The 16,544-nt window shown below is 30.2% G+C and overlaps 3 protein-coding genes across 4 annotated transcripts in view; 2 read left to right on the forward strand and 1 right to left on the reverse strand.

Annotated features, from left to right (window-relative positions):
- On the forward strand, positions 1–6,596 carry Agpat1 (1-Acylglycerol-3-phosphate O-acyltransferase 1). The gene is made up of 4 exons (XM_011060735.2): positions 1–485; positions 4,236–4,551; positions 4,629–4,794; positions 5,554–6,596. Exons 1-4 carry the CDS (start codon positions 301–303, stop codon positions 5,703–5,705), a joined length of 819 nt encoding a protein of 272 aa, XP_011059037.1. The 5' UTR covers positions 1–300; the 3' UTR covers positions 5,706–6,596.
- A 3,340-nt stretch (positions 6,597–9,936) lies between these two features.
- LOC105148799 (calcyclin-binding protein) lies at positions 9,937–12,105 on the reverse strand. The gene is made up of 2 exons (XM_011060733.2): positions 11,588–12,105; positions 9,937–11,186 (listed from the first exon to the last, which is right to left on the reverse strand). The coding sequence occupies exons 1-2, from the start codon at positions 11,606–11,608 to the stop codon at positions 10,524–10,526; spliced, it is 684 nt and encodes a 227-aa protein (XP_011059035.1). The 5' UTR covers positions 11,609–12,105; the 3' UTR covers positions 9,937–10,523.
- Positions 12,106–15,533: 3,428 nt separating this feature from the next.
- The window catches only part of PsGEF (Protostome-specific GEF), an 85,224-nt gene continuing 84,213 nt past the window's right edge, over positions 15,534–16,544 (forward strand). The window contains exon 1 of one of the 2 annotated variants that reach the window (XM_087409282.1): positions 15,534–16,146. The gene's annotated coding sequence lies outside the window, so the exon portion shown is untranslated. The remainder of the gene's footprint in view (positions 16,147–16,544) is intronic. The other variant, XM_087409284.1, reaches the window with a different exon arrangement.

Here is a 16,544-nt window from a genome sequence, read left to right on the forward strand (position 1 = left end):
TTGCAAACGGCACGGAAGTGTTCGTCGTCGGTCCGTCGGACGACGGGACGACGGCAGTGTTTCGCTTGCGCAGCAGCGTGTCACATCGCGCCAGTTTCGAGAGACCCTCGTCATCGGAAGCCCCGCCGAGTCTCGGGCGAGGGAGCGGCGAGTCCGTCTGCGCTCGTGATAAAGTCGCGTGAGCATAATCGTTGCGGGAGAAAGAACGTAGAGAAAAAGAAAAAAGAAAGGGCGGAAAGCTCGCGTGTTCGAAATCCGTCTCGTGTCGTCCCGCGTTCGTTGTCCCTACGGCCGCGGAAGATGGCTCCGTCGTGTTTCGAGGTGATCCTCGTCGGCTTTATCCTCGTGCTGCCGTTTCTCTACGAGACCAGCCGCACCTTCCGCTATTACTTCAAGTTCCTCATTTATTACGGCGTCGTGATGATGATCGCAGTCGTGCTCATGCCCATCCTCTCGTTGCGGCCTGGCAATATCAAGAACTTCCTGTTAGTAGCTCCGCAATCGATATTATTATGTTATCACATATCATCTCTCGTTTCGTCTCCGTCTTCGATTCCTCTCTCCGTTCAACAATCACCACCTTCGATGCTTTCCTTGAGCGTTTTGTTTTTCTCGCAGCAGAGTTTTGACAGCCGTCGCGGATCGCGGCGGAGACGGCCACGAGAATTTATTGACCGATGCTCGTTGCCTGTTCTGTCAGTGGGTGGCGGTGATGATGATGGTGGTGTTTGTAGTTGTTGCTGCGAGTATCGTGAATAGTAGCTGCGAATGACGGCGATGCTGGTGCAGGGGAAGGGAGGGAAGAATTTAAACTTGTGCCCTCGGAGACATGCCATATGGGAGAAAATGAGTCTCTTCCCATAATAATGGCAGCTCTCCGACACAAATAAAATAATAAATGTCCAATACTTACGTCGTCTCGGCATTCACGATAAAGATAGCCGCTGCGAGAAAAGTGTACGGGACTAATTATTATTAAGGGATTGTTGAATGAAGATCAGCGACCAAATCGTAACGATTCCTAATAGTAACGATTGCTATATTTAGCTTGTTGACAATGAATATTTTCGCTAGCTATTAATACTTGGATGTGTAGTACTCGGATATTTGAAGTACTATTTTATATTATCAAGTATTAACATTGAATCTTCTCTCTCTGACAATGAGTACCAATTGAATCTATTAGAATTTGTGTATATTGTAGATGCTTTCCTTAGTGATACAAATTGATATTATAAGTAACATAAATAACGTATTATTTCTTTGTTGTATTTGCTGAATGTTTAAAAAAATGATTATATTACTAAATGAAAAGCATCCTATACTAACAACACTCTTTATTAATTAAATTAGTGGGTGGAGAAGAGAGATAATTTTTGAAATTTATGCAATATTATATTATAAATTTTGATTTTTTTAGTGACTGAAATACATACATATGCTAATAGCATTAATGAGGCAAAATAATTAAAAAGAGAAGAGTAAGTTTTGAAATCATTGCAATACTTCGATATATTATAAATCATATTCGATAAATCATTGCAATACTTCGATAAGATTTGATGAATAAAATTTGAAATCATTGAACTACTTCTTTAAAACGCTAAACAATGGAAATTTGAATTTTTTAAAATATAGCTCTTTAACAGAATTACATCGACAGTTTTACTATTTTTTAAAATTTGTTTAATGTTAATTTTATTGGAATTATTTTTTTCAGAAATTTTTTTCATGCACAGTAGGAAATAGTTTAACCTTCGTTAAACCATTTCTTACTTTTCGGCTTGTATTCATATACAGGCCGATAATATTTTATCGATAATTGCGTACTTCTGAAATTGTATTTCTGATATTCTATATAGGTATATAGTAATTATATGTGCACTAACGTCATGATAAAAGCGCGTTCTGAAGTACGGATTTTCAAGTCTATGCAAAAATTTTAAAAAGATAGAAAAATTAAGAAAGTGGCATTTGTTTTTCATATATACAAAGGTCATTGAATGAGTCTTCATACACTTTTATAAATCTCATTAATTGAATCATACATAGCGATCAACGAACTTTGAAGAAATACATAGTACAAAGTTCTAAAAACAATGTTTATCTAACGTTTTAAACAACTCGAGATTACAACTTCTCGATAAGTATTCTTTTATATTGACTTGCATCTTCGAAATTAATTTAATAAAGAGAGAGAAAGAGAAACGACACGATACAGTAAATCTTCAATTCCACTTCATTTCCACCAACGTCGATTAACTTTAATCTCGGTTCAATTTATTCTTTGTCTTTTTCTAATCTTTAAAATTAGAAAAACAAGAGGAATAAATGGAACCTAGATTAAAGTTAATCTATATTGATGGAAACGAGCATTGAACCTTAAAAGATTATTATCTAATCCAAAATATTGAAGAATTTTTATTTTTCTCAACGCTTTGTAATTGTATCTAATTCTTTTATGTGTTAACACTTATTTATCATTTTAATTGTACACTTAATAAAGATAAAAGTTGTATGCTTCGCAGAAATAAAAAATACCGATAGAATTAATTATTTTTTACGGAGTACGTTGAGATCCAAAGAACTGTTTTTTTTCTTCATTTTTAATGCTTAGCCATTAACATACACAATTATTAACATACACAATTATTCATAATTATAAACTACGAATGATTAAAATTTTTCATTAAAATGCTGTAAATTTTTTCAGAAATATATTTATGATTATAAGATATAAGTAAGAAAATAAAATTATGAAGAAAGAAAGGAAAAAATCGAATATTTTTATATAAATAAAGGAGTATAAAGCCAATGAGAGTCGACACACGTCGTTGTGTAAGAAAAAATAATATATATGTCAATTATCAATTACAGACGTTTCGATCATAAGATTAGATCCTCTTCAGTGTAATAAAATTATTGGAGTCCACTTGATACATTACAAAATAATCATAATCATCGCGTTATAACGGATCATCGTTATGTTGAATATAATTTAAATGACTGAATTCTTGTTTGGCTAACTACAACAGAAGGCTGTTGCAAAATTAAGAACATAATGAAGTTCTTAATTTTGGACAACAGCCTAATGATGATTCACTGACAGCATTCGCCTATTGTTTTTATAACGTATCAATTTGATTCCCATAATTTTATTGTTACACTGAAGAGGACCTAGTCGAAACGTCTGTAATTGATGATTGACATATATATTTTTTTTATTGTACACGTACAACTATCAGCTCTCATTAGCTTTACACACCTTTATTGATTTAATCTTTGCAGCCTTTTTCAATTTTAATCGAATTATTTACATAATTATTTATACATTTAATTTATTAATACAATATTTTTTTAATACAATATTTTGTATTAAAAAAAATATATTGCTGTGATTTTATGCTTTTCTTTTTATTAAGTTTTGATTTATAAACCATATTTGTTATAATTATAATATTTTTTTGCTATATTTAATGCGTTCGCAAAAAACTATCAGCGCTATTTGTTATTCTATCTTCATCATTTGACGTAAAAGAATACATTAAATAAGAATTGACATTATAACCTTGATAATAAATGTAGTTATAGTGTTGTATAACTTTTGACTAATAAACAACTAATGCATTTATAATGCGTCGTCTATAATACACGGAGTAAGAAGTAAAAGTAAGGAATTAATCAATTAATCATAGCTTAATGTAAGAAAAATAATTGACTACGATTGGCTAATTTCTTCGTACACCAAGACCTTACTCCGCATATTAATGACGTATAATAGCAGGGATCTATTCCGACAAAGTAATTGAAAACATTTTCAACTATAATTTCAACATCAATATCAACACCAAAGAATTATTTATAGAAAAGATGGAGTTTAATTTGCGCAATTTACGATTAAGATTTTTTACATAAATTTACGTATTAAATTTTTTTACATAAATTTTTAATAATGCACAAAATCATATTATACATTACAAAAAATAAATATTTATCTTAACTTGTAATATTCGTGAGAAAAAAAATCGAAGTATTTGAAAAACAAATTAGACACTTTTTATTTTTAGATATATAATTTTTAACAATTGCATATAAGAAAGTCTATTAATTATATTTTTTAGCAGATTCTTTTATCCGTACTTTCTTGCCTGTATCTCAAATTATCCAAAATGATTGCTTTATCAATAATTGTATTATTGGTACTATTTTTGGGAAAATATTTTTTCTTCTTGTAGAATAGCATCGTGGTCGTGTCAAAGCATTAGTACTCTACTAGGACTACGATGGGAGCTACGAGGAAGGGAGCACTTGGAGAAGAATAGAGCTTGTATAATTGTGGCAAATCACCAGAGCTCATTAGACATATTGGGAATGTTTGATCTTTGGCCGGTGATGGACAAATGCACTGCCGTTGCCAAAAAAGAAATTTTCTATGCATGGCCGGTCGGTCTGGCCGCATGGTTGTGTGGTCTAATTTTCATCGATAGAATGAATTCCGAGAAAGCGCGATCCGCCCTCAATACCGCCACGAAGGAAATCAAGGATAAGAAGGTAATCGCGCCTGGAATGTTCGTGTTGATTTATATCATTTGCTTTCTACTATCTTTATACTTTTCATCGCTTCACAGATTAAACTGTGGATATTCCCCGAGGGAACTAGACGTAACACTGGTGAGATACACCCATTCAAGAAGGGTGCCTTCCATGTCGCAATCAGATCGCAGTTACCCATACTACCAGTCGTATTCTCTTCTTATTATTTCTTATCCGCGAAAGAGAAGAGATTTGATTCCGGTAAGTAAATTGTGAGACTACAAAAAATAGAAAGTTGAAAAATATTAAAAATAAAAAGAAAAGTTAAATCTTTTGAAGAATTAAATCTCAAGGAGATAGATTGACAACAACTTAATTTTATGCTTAAAGTTTTCGAGATTTTATTTGCATTTTGATCTTTACATCAAGAGTGTCCATGAATTTCGCATGCTTTTCAAGATTTATTTTAGCTTATTTAGACGTTGGACTTTTTCCTACTTTTTTTTTCTATAAATTGATAATTTGGCATTTTGTATGTTTTCGGTTTTAGAAATATCTTTTTGAATAATCGTATGTTGATAACCTTTAGTGACTTATGATGTATAATTGTATGATGTTGAATAAATAGAGTATTATCATCATTGCGAATCATCAATACGAAATCGAACCGAAGTCATTGAAATTTGTCATATGTTAGAAATATCCATACCTTGAATCGTTAAAAATTTAACCTTATCTTTATAAGGACGCTTATCTTAAAAAAGACTCCTAGATAATACCAATTAAAAAGAACACATTTTAAAAGAACAAGTTTTAAAATTAAAATTTGTTTCTTTGCCAAGAAATTCTTGGATATTGACATAAGGATTGAATGATACATAATATTGTAAAAAATTAGAATTTAGCAACTTATTGAATAATAAAATTGTCTTCTAGAAGAAGCAATCTGTGAAAATAATTTCTTCATCGAAAAATTTGCATGAGATTATCAGAAGAAGTTTAAAATTCACTTAATTAAAGGACGCATCGTCGTGACGACATTACCACCCATTTCAACTGAGGGACTCAGCACGGACGACGTAGAAGAATTAATGGAAAAAACACGAAGCACCATGAGTGAAGTATTTCATGCGACAAGTCGCGAAATTCAACAATCCCTTCCTGTTCGGTAAGAATACATCGAATGATCATTATTAGGTTGTAACGGGCTTATCTTATAAAAAAATGAGCAAATGTATGCTTACTTCTTTATAAGCCGTGAAGGGAAAAATTTTTACGAAACATAGGTCGAGACAAGATCTGTGAGAACGGAGGGTTTTTTATTCTTCAAACTAACAATACCACTCTGCATCCCACTATAAATATTTACGAAAAATTAAGAATTTCTAAGTTTTTATGATCTTATATCAATCTATTTTTTCGTAAAAATTTTTCCACCAAAGAGAATATTAGTAAATAAGTCTCCACGCGGGAACCAAAGACTTAGTGTCCGAATAATGTTTTCTTATTGTTATATAATCTTATTGGTATATAGTAGTATCATAGTATCCTAATTTATATTTTAATCTCTCCGATTCAGAAAAAGTAGATAATATTCGAATTTGTACTCGTCTACATTCTTCTTATATTTTAATTTGTTTATTTATTATTGGATAAATCTCGCGAGAATTTAAACAATTCTTCAGCATTTATGATTAATAAAGACATCGAGTAATCTTTATTGTCATATCATCTATATTTGAGATATCTGGATGATTTGGTGATTCTTGCATAAAACGAACTTCACGTAGTACAATAGCGCCTACAAAGCACTTAGAAAACGCTTTCTATGTGCTACTGTGCTACGTATGTTTTTAGTTTAAAAATATGTATTTTGAAGCAAAAGGAAAAAAATGCGTGTGGTAAAATAAGTATAGTCAGAAGAGTTATATACATCGCTGAAGAATTACATAAATATCATTATTAATTAGATGTAATTTAAAAAAAATTGCATACGATAAATTCTTAAAGTATACGGTATATACTCTTTACGGACGCGAAGGTAGTGAGAGAAAAAAAAGAAATTTTCGATATGTATATCATTTTCGTAGAGTTACGGATTGTAAATATGATTAGAATGCATTTTTGTATAAATTGTGGAAACATTGTTGACGTTTATACTTAAAGGTTTGTACTAAATTCCACTAGATATATTTTGATATGTATAAGATACGCTTGTACATTCCCACTTGTTTGTTTTATGCTTCCATTTGTTTTCATGTGATTATCTAAAGTGATTAAAACAGATAAAGGTACATGTAATGATAGGAAAAAAATGCTTTAATTCTAAATATTTAAAAGAGAGAAGTTTTAACATTCTTTCGAATAATTTTCCGAATGTATATTTCCTCTGAAGTATAAAGTGAAATTTAATTACAATTGTTAATTGATTCGTCATTGTAAATCGAAATAATTATTCATAATCCAGATAATAAGAAAAATGATATTTTAATCGACATTAAGCCTCAAGCACATTATATTCACATTGTGCTGCAATGTACATACATACGTTTTCACCTATTAGTTATGATTGCGATATTGCGAAAATGATCTTGTCGATATTAAACTTTAGTCCTTGGGCATTTTTTAAATAATCTATTGCACTTTTAATTGAAATACGTCTCTATTCTCTATGTATATTACATATAACATGGGTGAAATGTCACATTCAACATTAAAAGATTATAATATCATTTACACTATTTTCCAAATAGCGATTGTGTTCAGTTTAGCATAGCTTATATAATAACTTATCAGCAGCGATTAATAATAATTGACCAAGGAAACCTAGTTCTTGGCAAAACAAGCATTATGTAATTGGGCTTGTATTTATCTTCCAAGAATGATTTCTAACATTCAGTATACTTATTGGCAAGTGCCTCGTTTTTTAATATTCTACAAAATGAATGCATGTTATAGAATGTAGAATTATAAATGCTTGTTTGTGGCCGCAAACTAGCTATCACATACATAACAACCATGATTATCCAATCGTTTGCGCAATTTCCACACTGTAATACCGTTTATATTCTGCATCAAATATCAATTTTCTTATGAATTACAACGATTACATGATAAGCCGTAGCACAATCCAAATAATGTTAAAGTTGTTTTCATTTAACGAAAGTTATATATCGCATTGATTTTCAACAACTTCCTATAATTTTTAAATAGATATAAGTACTCAAATAGGAAATTTACTTAACTATATTATACAAATAGAAAATTTATTTATTATATAAAAAAATTTACTTATTATACAACAAAATTTACTTTATTGTACAAAAACAAGTGTTTTAAGATTTTATTTACCTGATCGGTCAAATTCCGAAATTTATATTATGAGTGCTCTCTCTCTCTCTCTCTCTCTCTCTCTCTCTATATATATATATATATATATATATATATATATGTATATATATAATATGTGTGTGTATATATATAAAATATATATATATTGTACAGGGAAAATCGAGACTAAGCGGGTATCTTTTTTTCAAATTTTTGCAATTTTCAATAATAAAATAAACAATTTTAGTCAAAAGATTATTAGCGTTTTATAGAGTGATTATAAAATTACAAGGTGGTGATTATAAGACTAGATGGCAATAAAAAGTTTCAGTTTTTGCAACTTCATTTTATTCATATACACAAAAAAATGATGTGAGAAAAATAAAATCTCAAAAATTACTTTTGACTATTGAAAACACGTTTGACTATCTAAACATATAACGCGGTACTTAAACTAACCAAAGTTCGTTGGTAAAGAAGACACACGAGATGTCATCTACAATATAAATTGGGAACTCATGAGATATATTTTTGCCACTCAAAATTCAAATGCAGCTTTAGCCCCGGTCTTTCCTACTATATTATATATATATATATATATATGTGCATACACACACACACACACACACCATATATATATATGTATGTCGATATATTCTATTTGGAAAACTACATCGTGTTTTTTAAGTTCTTTGACTTTCATGCTATGGTATACACGTTTATATGATCGTACGCGGTCAGCTGATTTTAAGAAAAATATTGTATAACGAATTGAGTATCGAAGTTAAATTTGTATTATTTTAAGAATATGAACGGTTTATATAACGAAACATGTATCTTTTTAAGTGTCATCATTTTTTAAATGTGCAGGACTCCGCATATACACTTTTTTCGTTGTCGCTATATATGTTATTATTCTTATATATTATTATATATGAGATGTGTTCGTCATGATAATTACGAATATTTGTATATCGTGACCAAAATGAATCGAATGTGTAACCATTGCGAAATATGTAATCTTACATTATCTATTAATCCGTTTTTCTCGGATATTTCTTAGTCGAAAAGACGTTCGATAATAACATATTAATATATGAAAGCATCGCGACAATGATATCTGCAAAAAGCAACGTAGTTTACGAAGAACGTTATATGGAATTTTGAGATCTCATGTTAATCGATCGTATTATAGATGCAATCAAGTAAATTCGGAATCTTTTCGTACGGGTCAGTCGCGTTAGTATTATCTTCCTGAATAAAAAAACGCACAATTTTCAATCGTACGCTGTTAATATTGGCGTTTAATATATTTCTAGCATAATCGAATAATATTATATATTTCGTATATAAATAAATAGAACAATTTGGAGTAAAGTTTTTGCCATTTAGAAATTTGAAAAAACTTTCTTGTTTTCGAATTTACGAATATTGTCGACGTCTATTTCTCTTCTTGATAGCATAAGTTTCATTATCGATCAATCAGCATGTTCCTCTTAATCATGTAAACATTGTAAACAACTTAAATTGCAGATACGTAAGGAATATCTGTGATTCATTGAAAATCGCTTAAAATATCTTAACGATGCTTACATTTAATGAGAATGTCGTCTATCAAGGATTTATCATCTCAGTGCCAATATGCAAAAAAAAAAACAGCTGTCATCGCTAGTTCCGTAGGCGAAATGCATTATTCCATTTTTAGCAAACGCAAAATTGTAAATTTGAATTTTTTAACTGCAAATATTGATTGATTATTTTATAAGAGAACGTAATATAAAGCTAGCGTAGCTTATTATTCCAAAGATTTTTGTAATTGGGCTGTGCATTTTTGTCATGATTAATATAAATCAATTGATGATGGTGTTAGAATATGTAACGAATAACATCGTAAACAGGATTCAACGAACTGTAGCTATGTCACAAAGTCTTTATCTGTTGCGAAGCAAGACCCATAGCTGCTCAAGCTTGTTTAAGAATGTTTTGTATATTATATATCGATTACAAATAATCACAATGTAAATTAAAAGATGATTTGCAAAATGCAAAAAGGCAGATAATAAAGATACCTGATTTTAATTAATTGGGACATGTGTTTTATTAATTCCTCCAATGACGTACAACGAATGTATAATAATCCATCGAAATGCACAACTGTTAATACACAGCACGCAAATAATTGTTTCCAATGGTTCAATATCAATACTATGATAATGGTGTAATTATTCGTAAATAATTAACAATATTTATCAAACATATATCCACATGGATAAACATTTAAAAAAAAAAGATTAAAAGATTTCATAATTTAATTATTTCAAGACTTAAAAATATTTTTAATGGAATTTAAATATCTTTGAATATATTCAGAAAATATATAATTGCTTATAAAATTAAAATATTTAAATTTGGATTTTCTTCAATTTTGCAATTAGATTGAAAGAAACTTTTCTTAAGACTGATCTATTTAAGACTGAAAACTTACAGTTATATCAATGCCGTATATTTTTACTTTCTTTACACAGAGAGAAAGGATAAATATATATAATCACATTTTCTACATTTTCGTTTCTTGAGAGCATTGTTCTTTATAATTTATATTACACTTTTTAACGTATCAAAAAAGAAATAGATAAATCTAGATTAGATTGATACCGAAATTACAAATCTAAACTTGCGCCATTTCTTTGTTTCTCCTGGCTCTCAGTCCATGCCTTCGCTATGGTTTTCTTCGTTTCATCATCGCCATCCTGATACATTTTTTTCATAAGATTCATTAGGCTGGCGCTAGGATCGGTGTCCTCACCTAGCTCAGGCATGGATGGCGATTTCGCGTCCTTAATTCTCTTCTCTACCAATGTAACATGCGACCACTCTTTGGCAATCTTTTTTGCGAGTGACACGACGATCATATCGGTTTTTACTTTAAAGTTACTCTTCTCAATATCGATCTCCGCACACAGATTGTTAATCGGTAAGTGATAATTTTTATTATCTAATCCGAATATGCGTAGATCCAGAGATTTTTCTGTAAAATTACAGACAATAGCCTCCTTGGGCAACTGATGAACATTGCTTAATGTTATATAAATCTTCATTGTCGTATTCGTCTGGTCCCATCCGTAATTGTTCAGTTTCACTTCGTAGCATTTTTGGGCAGTATTGAGCGAAGAAGTTGTCGTAGATGAATTCTTCTGTTCCAGTAATTTTGCTGTTTCTATCTGCGTTTGCAGTTTCCTGATTTCCAGCGTTAATACATCTTTGATGCGCTGTCTATTAGCTTGCTTGAGTAAGTTGTTGAGTTCTGCAATATCTAATTTTATCTGTGGGAAAGAATATTAAAATATTGCTTTAAAAAATACCTCATCTGATAAAGAAACGATTAATTAAATTTATCTGTAAAAAAATTTTAAATTTCATATACTTAAAAATTTTCGATTTCGATTTATGATAGCAAATTTGTTTTATATATATATATATATATATATATATATATATATATGTTTGAATTATTGATATAATTCCAAAAAATTTTTCTAATTCGTCTTATATATCGAAAAGCGAATAATTCTGCATCATAATTTGTTGTCATTTTAATATGACAAACTCAACTTATCTCATTTTTTTTCCCTTCCAAAATGTGAGCATAAATTGGATCACATTTTATATACATAAAGTGCAGGAAAGTATAACTAAAAATTAAATAAAACAATAAAATATTTACCTCGTCGATTTTTGTTGCCATTGTTGCTAGATTTTACAATATCACGTCACCAAGGTAAAATAGATGTTAAAGGATCGATAGATCTAGAAATTCACTTTCCAGCAAAACGCAAGGGACTGCAGAACGAATCAGAATGGACCCGGATTGAGCAGGATGGACTGACCTGACTGTCTGAATCTTCTAGAATTTTCTTTGTTGCCTCTGTTGAGGTTATTAAGGAAAAGATATATAACACTCGGATGCTTCGAGTCTGTTCTCTGTAGTTGCACTGTTCTACACGTTTTGCACTTGATATGAAATAGATATATAATTAAAGAGTATAACTAAAGAGTTGGAGGGAAAAGAACTATACAGAAAATATAGCAACAGATTCTTTATCACGTGAGTTGCACTGATTCTGGACGTTCTACGTACACAGAAGATTTGTCGCGTCGCATACTACACATGCTTGAACATGTTCCTACTATAGTTCCTACTCATTCTAACGAGCGCGTTTGAGTGAATAGAAGATACGATTGAAGGAAGTAAGAGCATGTTGGAGCATGCAACATGACAACACTTAGAAGCACATGCTATATATAGATTCTCAGAGATTGGATAACACGTTTGATCCACCATATTTTTCAGGATCTGGGGATCGATTCTGTATTTTGAAACGAGGTGAAAATTTACAAAAGTGAGCGAATTTACTAGAATATTAATAATTTCATTAATCAACATCTAGTAAATTTGATCATTTTTGTAATTTTCATCTTGTTTGAAGATACAAGAATCGATTCTCTACTTAAAGTCGAGCTGAAGCTTGCATTTTGAAATCAACGCTTTATTGACTGTCGCAACAAACTTGCGATCAGCTTGCAACTGATGTAGAACTGGCTTAAGATAGAACGAGATAGATTATGCATAAGTGGAATGACATCGGCTGTGTTCAAAATTGATCGCAAGCGCTGCAGATATGTCGTCATAAAAACATGCTACCAATAGCGTTCCAATTTTAGTAAGCATGCAATTAGTGCGAATAATAATAATAAATATGCATTTCAAATTGGAACGATACACGTCATCTTGGATGCTGTAGTTGCCTCACCTCTTCAACCGCAGCAAGAAATGACTAGAGAGCCTACAATCAGAGTGACGCCACACGGGTATCACTTGTGATTGGTCCGTCATGTTTTAGCTATTCCCTCCTTTTTTAAACGCATTATTTTCTAAATTTTGAATTCATGCTAAAAAATGGTCAAAAATTGTGACAAATTAAAAAATGATAATAAATAAATATTGTTTATAAAATAATAAAACTTTTACACATATTATTTATTATTTAAAATTTCTAATATTAATATTGCACATTACTTTATACAAAATATTATTTATTGCACATTACTTGCGCTATTAAATGTGCTAGTTTATTATCCATTCTCTGTTCCTACATTTTAGGAGCAAAATGCATCTGTAATAATATAAAAGAAATCAAAAATTTAGAAAAATATTATATATGTGTATACCATTTCATAAAATATTATATATTAAATATCGTAATTATTTGATTTAGACTCACAATGCAATGATATGAAAAGATTATGACAAAAAGAGAAAGAATTAAATTTAGTTAAAAAAGTTATTTATTTAAACGAAAAATATGTTCAGGATTGTCAGGTAGTAATTAGTTAAAACGTTAAAAGTTAAAAAAAAGTTAAAAAGTTAATAACTTTTAATTTAGATAATTTTAAATACATTAATTTTTAACTTTATTCAGTTACTTTTAAACTTTAATTTATTAACTTCTTTTAAATTAAAAATTTATAAGCCATTAACTCTAACTTAATTTAGTTTAAAAAAAACATTAACATTTAAATATTTCGTTTAAATATTTATGTTTCAGAGTTGTACATTTTTGAAAAAGTACATTTTTCTCATTTTGTTAACTATATTTAGTTACAACAATGTATAATTTGTTATAAATATACAACTTTACAAATTCTTTTTAAAGTTGCCAAAATATACGTAAAAATCGTTTAATAATTTTTACATACTTGTAAAAGCGATGAAAATTAAAGTATACATTTTAAATTAAAAAAATTAAAAGAGAAATTTAGTATTTATTATTTTAAATAACTACATTTCTGACTCATTTAATATTTTAAATAAGTTTCCGGAATCTATTTTATATTTTATTATACTTTTAAAGAATTTCTGAAACACAGAATAATTTGCAGTAAAAGTAGAGTGTCTTAAATTAATTTATTAACTGAAAAATTAAATAACGATTAACAAGATATTTAGTATTTTTAACCAAACTGTATTTAGCACAAATTGTTTCATTTTATTAAGATTTTTTGCGTTTATCTTTGTATAAAGAACATATATAGAATATTTTATCAATCTTTATTGAAGTATGGATCATTAAAAAGAATTATGAAAATTGAGAATTATAGAAAATATCAAAAATATTTCACGCGAATAATTACTAATTCGTTTAAGAGAATCATGCAAATAATATAGGATTGTGCCCGAGATGCCACAAATCAAAACGCGAAATGTACGGCGATATCCGTTTGTCAAAATCATGTAAAATATGAAAAATATAATTGAATAAATCGTTGAATATTTTTCGTCCTTTGAATACGCGATAGTTGAGTGTAATCTAAAAACATCTGGCGAAAAGCTCGGTAGGGGAAGGGGGTCACTGGCGACGAAAAGCGGTGGGACGCGGAGCGAAGGCGAGGGGGGGCACGGCGCGGTAGTCGATCGTCATCACTTCGGCATTCGCTAGGCGATCTCGGTGGGAGATGCACGTGTTTTCGAGTCGCTCCGCGTGTCGCATTAATTAACAGCAATATCTACGAACGCGAATTACATAAGGTTGCCTAAAACTAAGGAATATATTAAGGATTGAAAAGGATTATAGGTTGTATGCACTTTTTCCCTTTATTTCCAAGATTTATTACTCACATACGCAGTTCATGAATATTTTAAATATTTCATGCGTTTGCGGATGTACGATAACTAACAATAAAAATGAGATTCTTATTGTTAGATGCATGCTATTATTCTAAAATTGAGATATAATATTGGGATGTTAAAATTATTTCACGTGAGCAATTATGTAAGGAAGACCACGCTAATAAGAATCTCTTTTTACTTCTTGCCTTTTGTCAGCATTACATTATAATTGATACGAAAAATTGATATTTAAAATTATAAAATAAAATAAATTATAAAATAAAGTCAAATATGTTCCTCGGTATATCGCAATATAATTATGATATCGCATTGAACGATTCGCGCCGCTAAAACTAGAAATAATCGTTTTATTAATCGAAGAACATTAAAAATGGGAAGAATATATTATTTTACTTATTCGTAATATTCGTAATATTCGTTTTATTTCGGCAGTTAGACGGTTGGCGCGACCTTGTGTGAGGATGGTACGGGGTGGCACAGAGCGGCGCGTCATGTTTATGTTTACGCGTAGTTACTGTGCGGTCCCTGAAATTCTTAGAAATAGGTAGTCGTGTCGCGTGCGGTTCTTTCACATTACTTTTTAAAATCTTATCGCGAAGAATGCTAAATATAATACGAAACGTTGTACCTTATGAATAATTAATCATTCTAGTAATCGTTCATTACGTGAACATTCATAAAATACAACATTTCTTATTATATATCTAGCATTTTTGCGATTATTATATGTTTCAAAAAGAAATGTGAAGAAGAGCGACACGCGACACGGCCGCTTTGTCTGTATGAACGGTATCACACGAGTCATATAATGTTAATATGAATAATACTCTCATGCAAATAACGCAATTCCTGCTTTCAGCTTTAATAATTTAATTCTTTTTTTGTTTTTGTGCACCTTCCGTTATACGATCCGTTTAAAAATTGAACGTAATTCTTTGAAACTATATTATTATCGATATAATAAAAGAAACATTTCTCTTTTTTATTAAATAGCTCATTTCATTGACTTTAATCATATCTTACAGACATCATCTATAAATAAAAGATTCAATCCTTTTAGCTGCTCTAAATTTATTTCGCAATGATAACGAATTGCAGACTGTGTTTGATATATTCGTTTGTAAAAGTTAACCGGTTGCATAGTAATATAGATAATAGCTATTACATTTTTCAGATTGTCTTCCCTCTCACGGGTACACCTTGACGTGGTGGGAGGGCTCAGTACCCAGAGGATATTTATACGAAAAGAACGATTTTTCTCAAATCTAAAAACTTTCGGATCTGAATGATATATCTAGATAAATTTTTAGTTATTGAGGAAAATCGTTCTCTTCGTGTAAAAATCCAACGGGGAAGCTAACGTACCCTCGTCGCCGATTTATTTGAAAATGAACGAACCGCAGCCGGTTCGTCGCGTCGCGCGTTTGTCCGGGAGTGCCGTTCAAGTAATCGGAGTTATAGTCCGCGTGCGATTATAGTCCATTATTCGCGAGTGTTTTTCGCGAGTGTCCAGTGCGAGAGGATGTGTCAACCCCAACTCTGAGAGGAGGAGGAGGTCTGGGAGAGGCATCGGGCACCGGCGGAGCAACCTTGCGGTAAATATCTTTTTTTGTTATTGTAAAATCAATATCTTTTTTCTATTTATTCGCTTTATTTTATACTGATTTAAAAATAATAATTAGAAAAAAAGAATTATCTTAAAATTATTTTGAAATTTTATAAATATCTATGTATATTTTTAAGATTTTTTGAGTAAATACTCGGGGAAAAAATGTTTCATATATAAAAAATGTTTATATATAATTATATATAATATGTAATGTCTATTGTATAACATTTTTTCGAGTATATAATTATTTTTATAAATATATAAGTGAATGGTAAATTAAAAAATTCGATGCTAAAAATATTTTGAAAATTATGTGATTATTTTCAAGAGAATTACGTTTAATAAATATTTTTTTAAATATTAATTGATTTTTTTGCTTTGTTT

This window comes from Acromyrmex echinatior, chromosome 9, assembly GCF_024713525.1.
Source record: "Acromyrmex echinatior isolate Ae372 chromosome 9, ASM2471352v2, whole genome shotgun sequence".
Lineage (NCBI taxonomy): Eukaryota > Metazoa > Arthropoda > Insecta > Hymenoptera > Formicidae > Acromyrmex > Acromyrmex echinatior.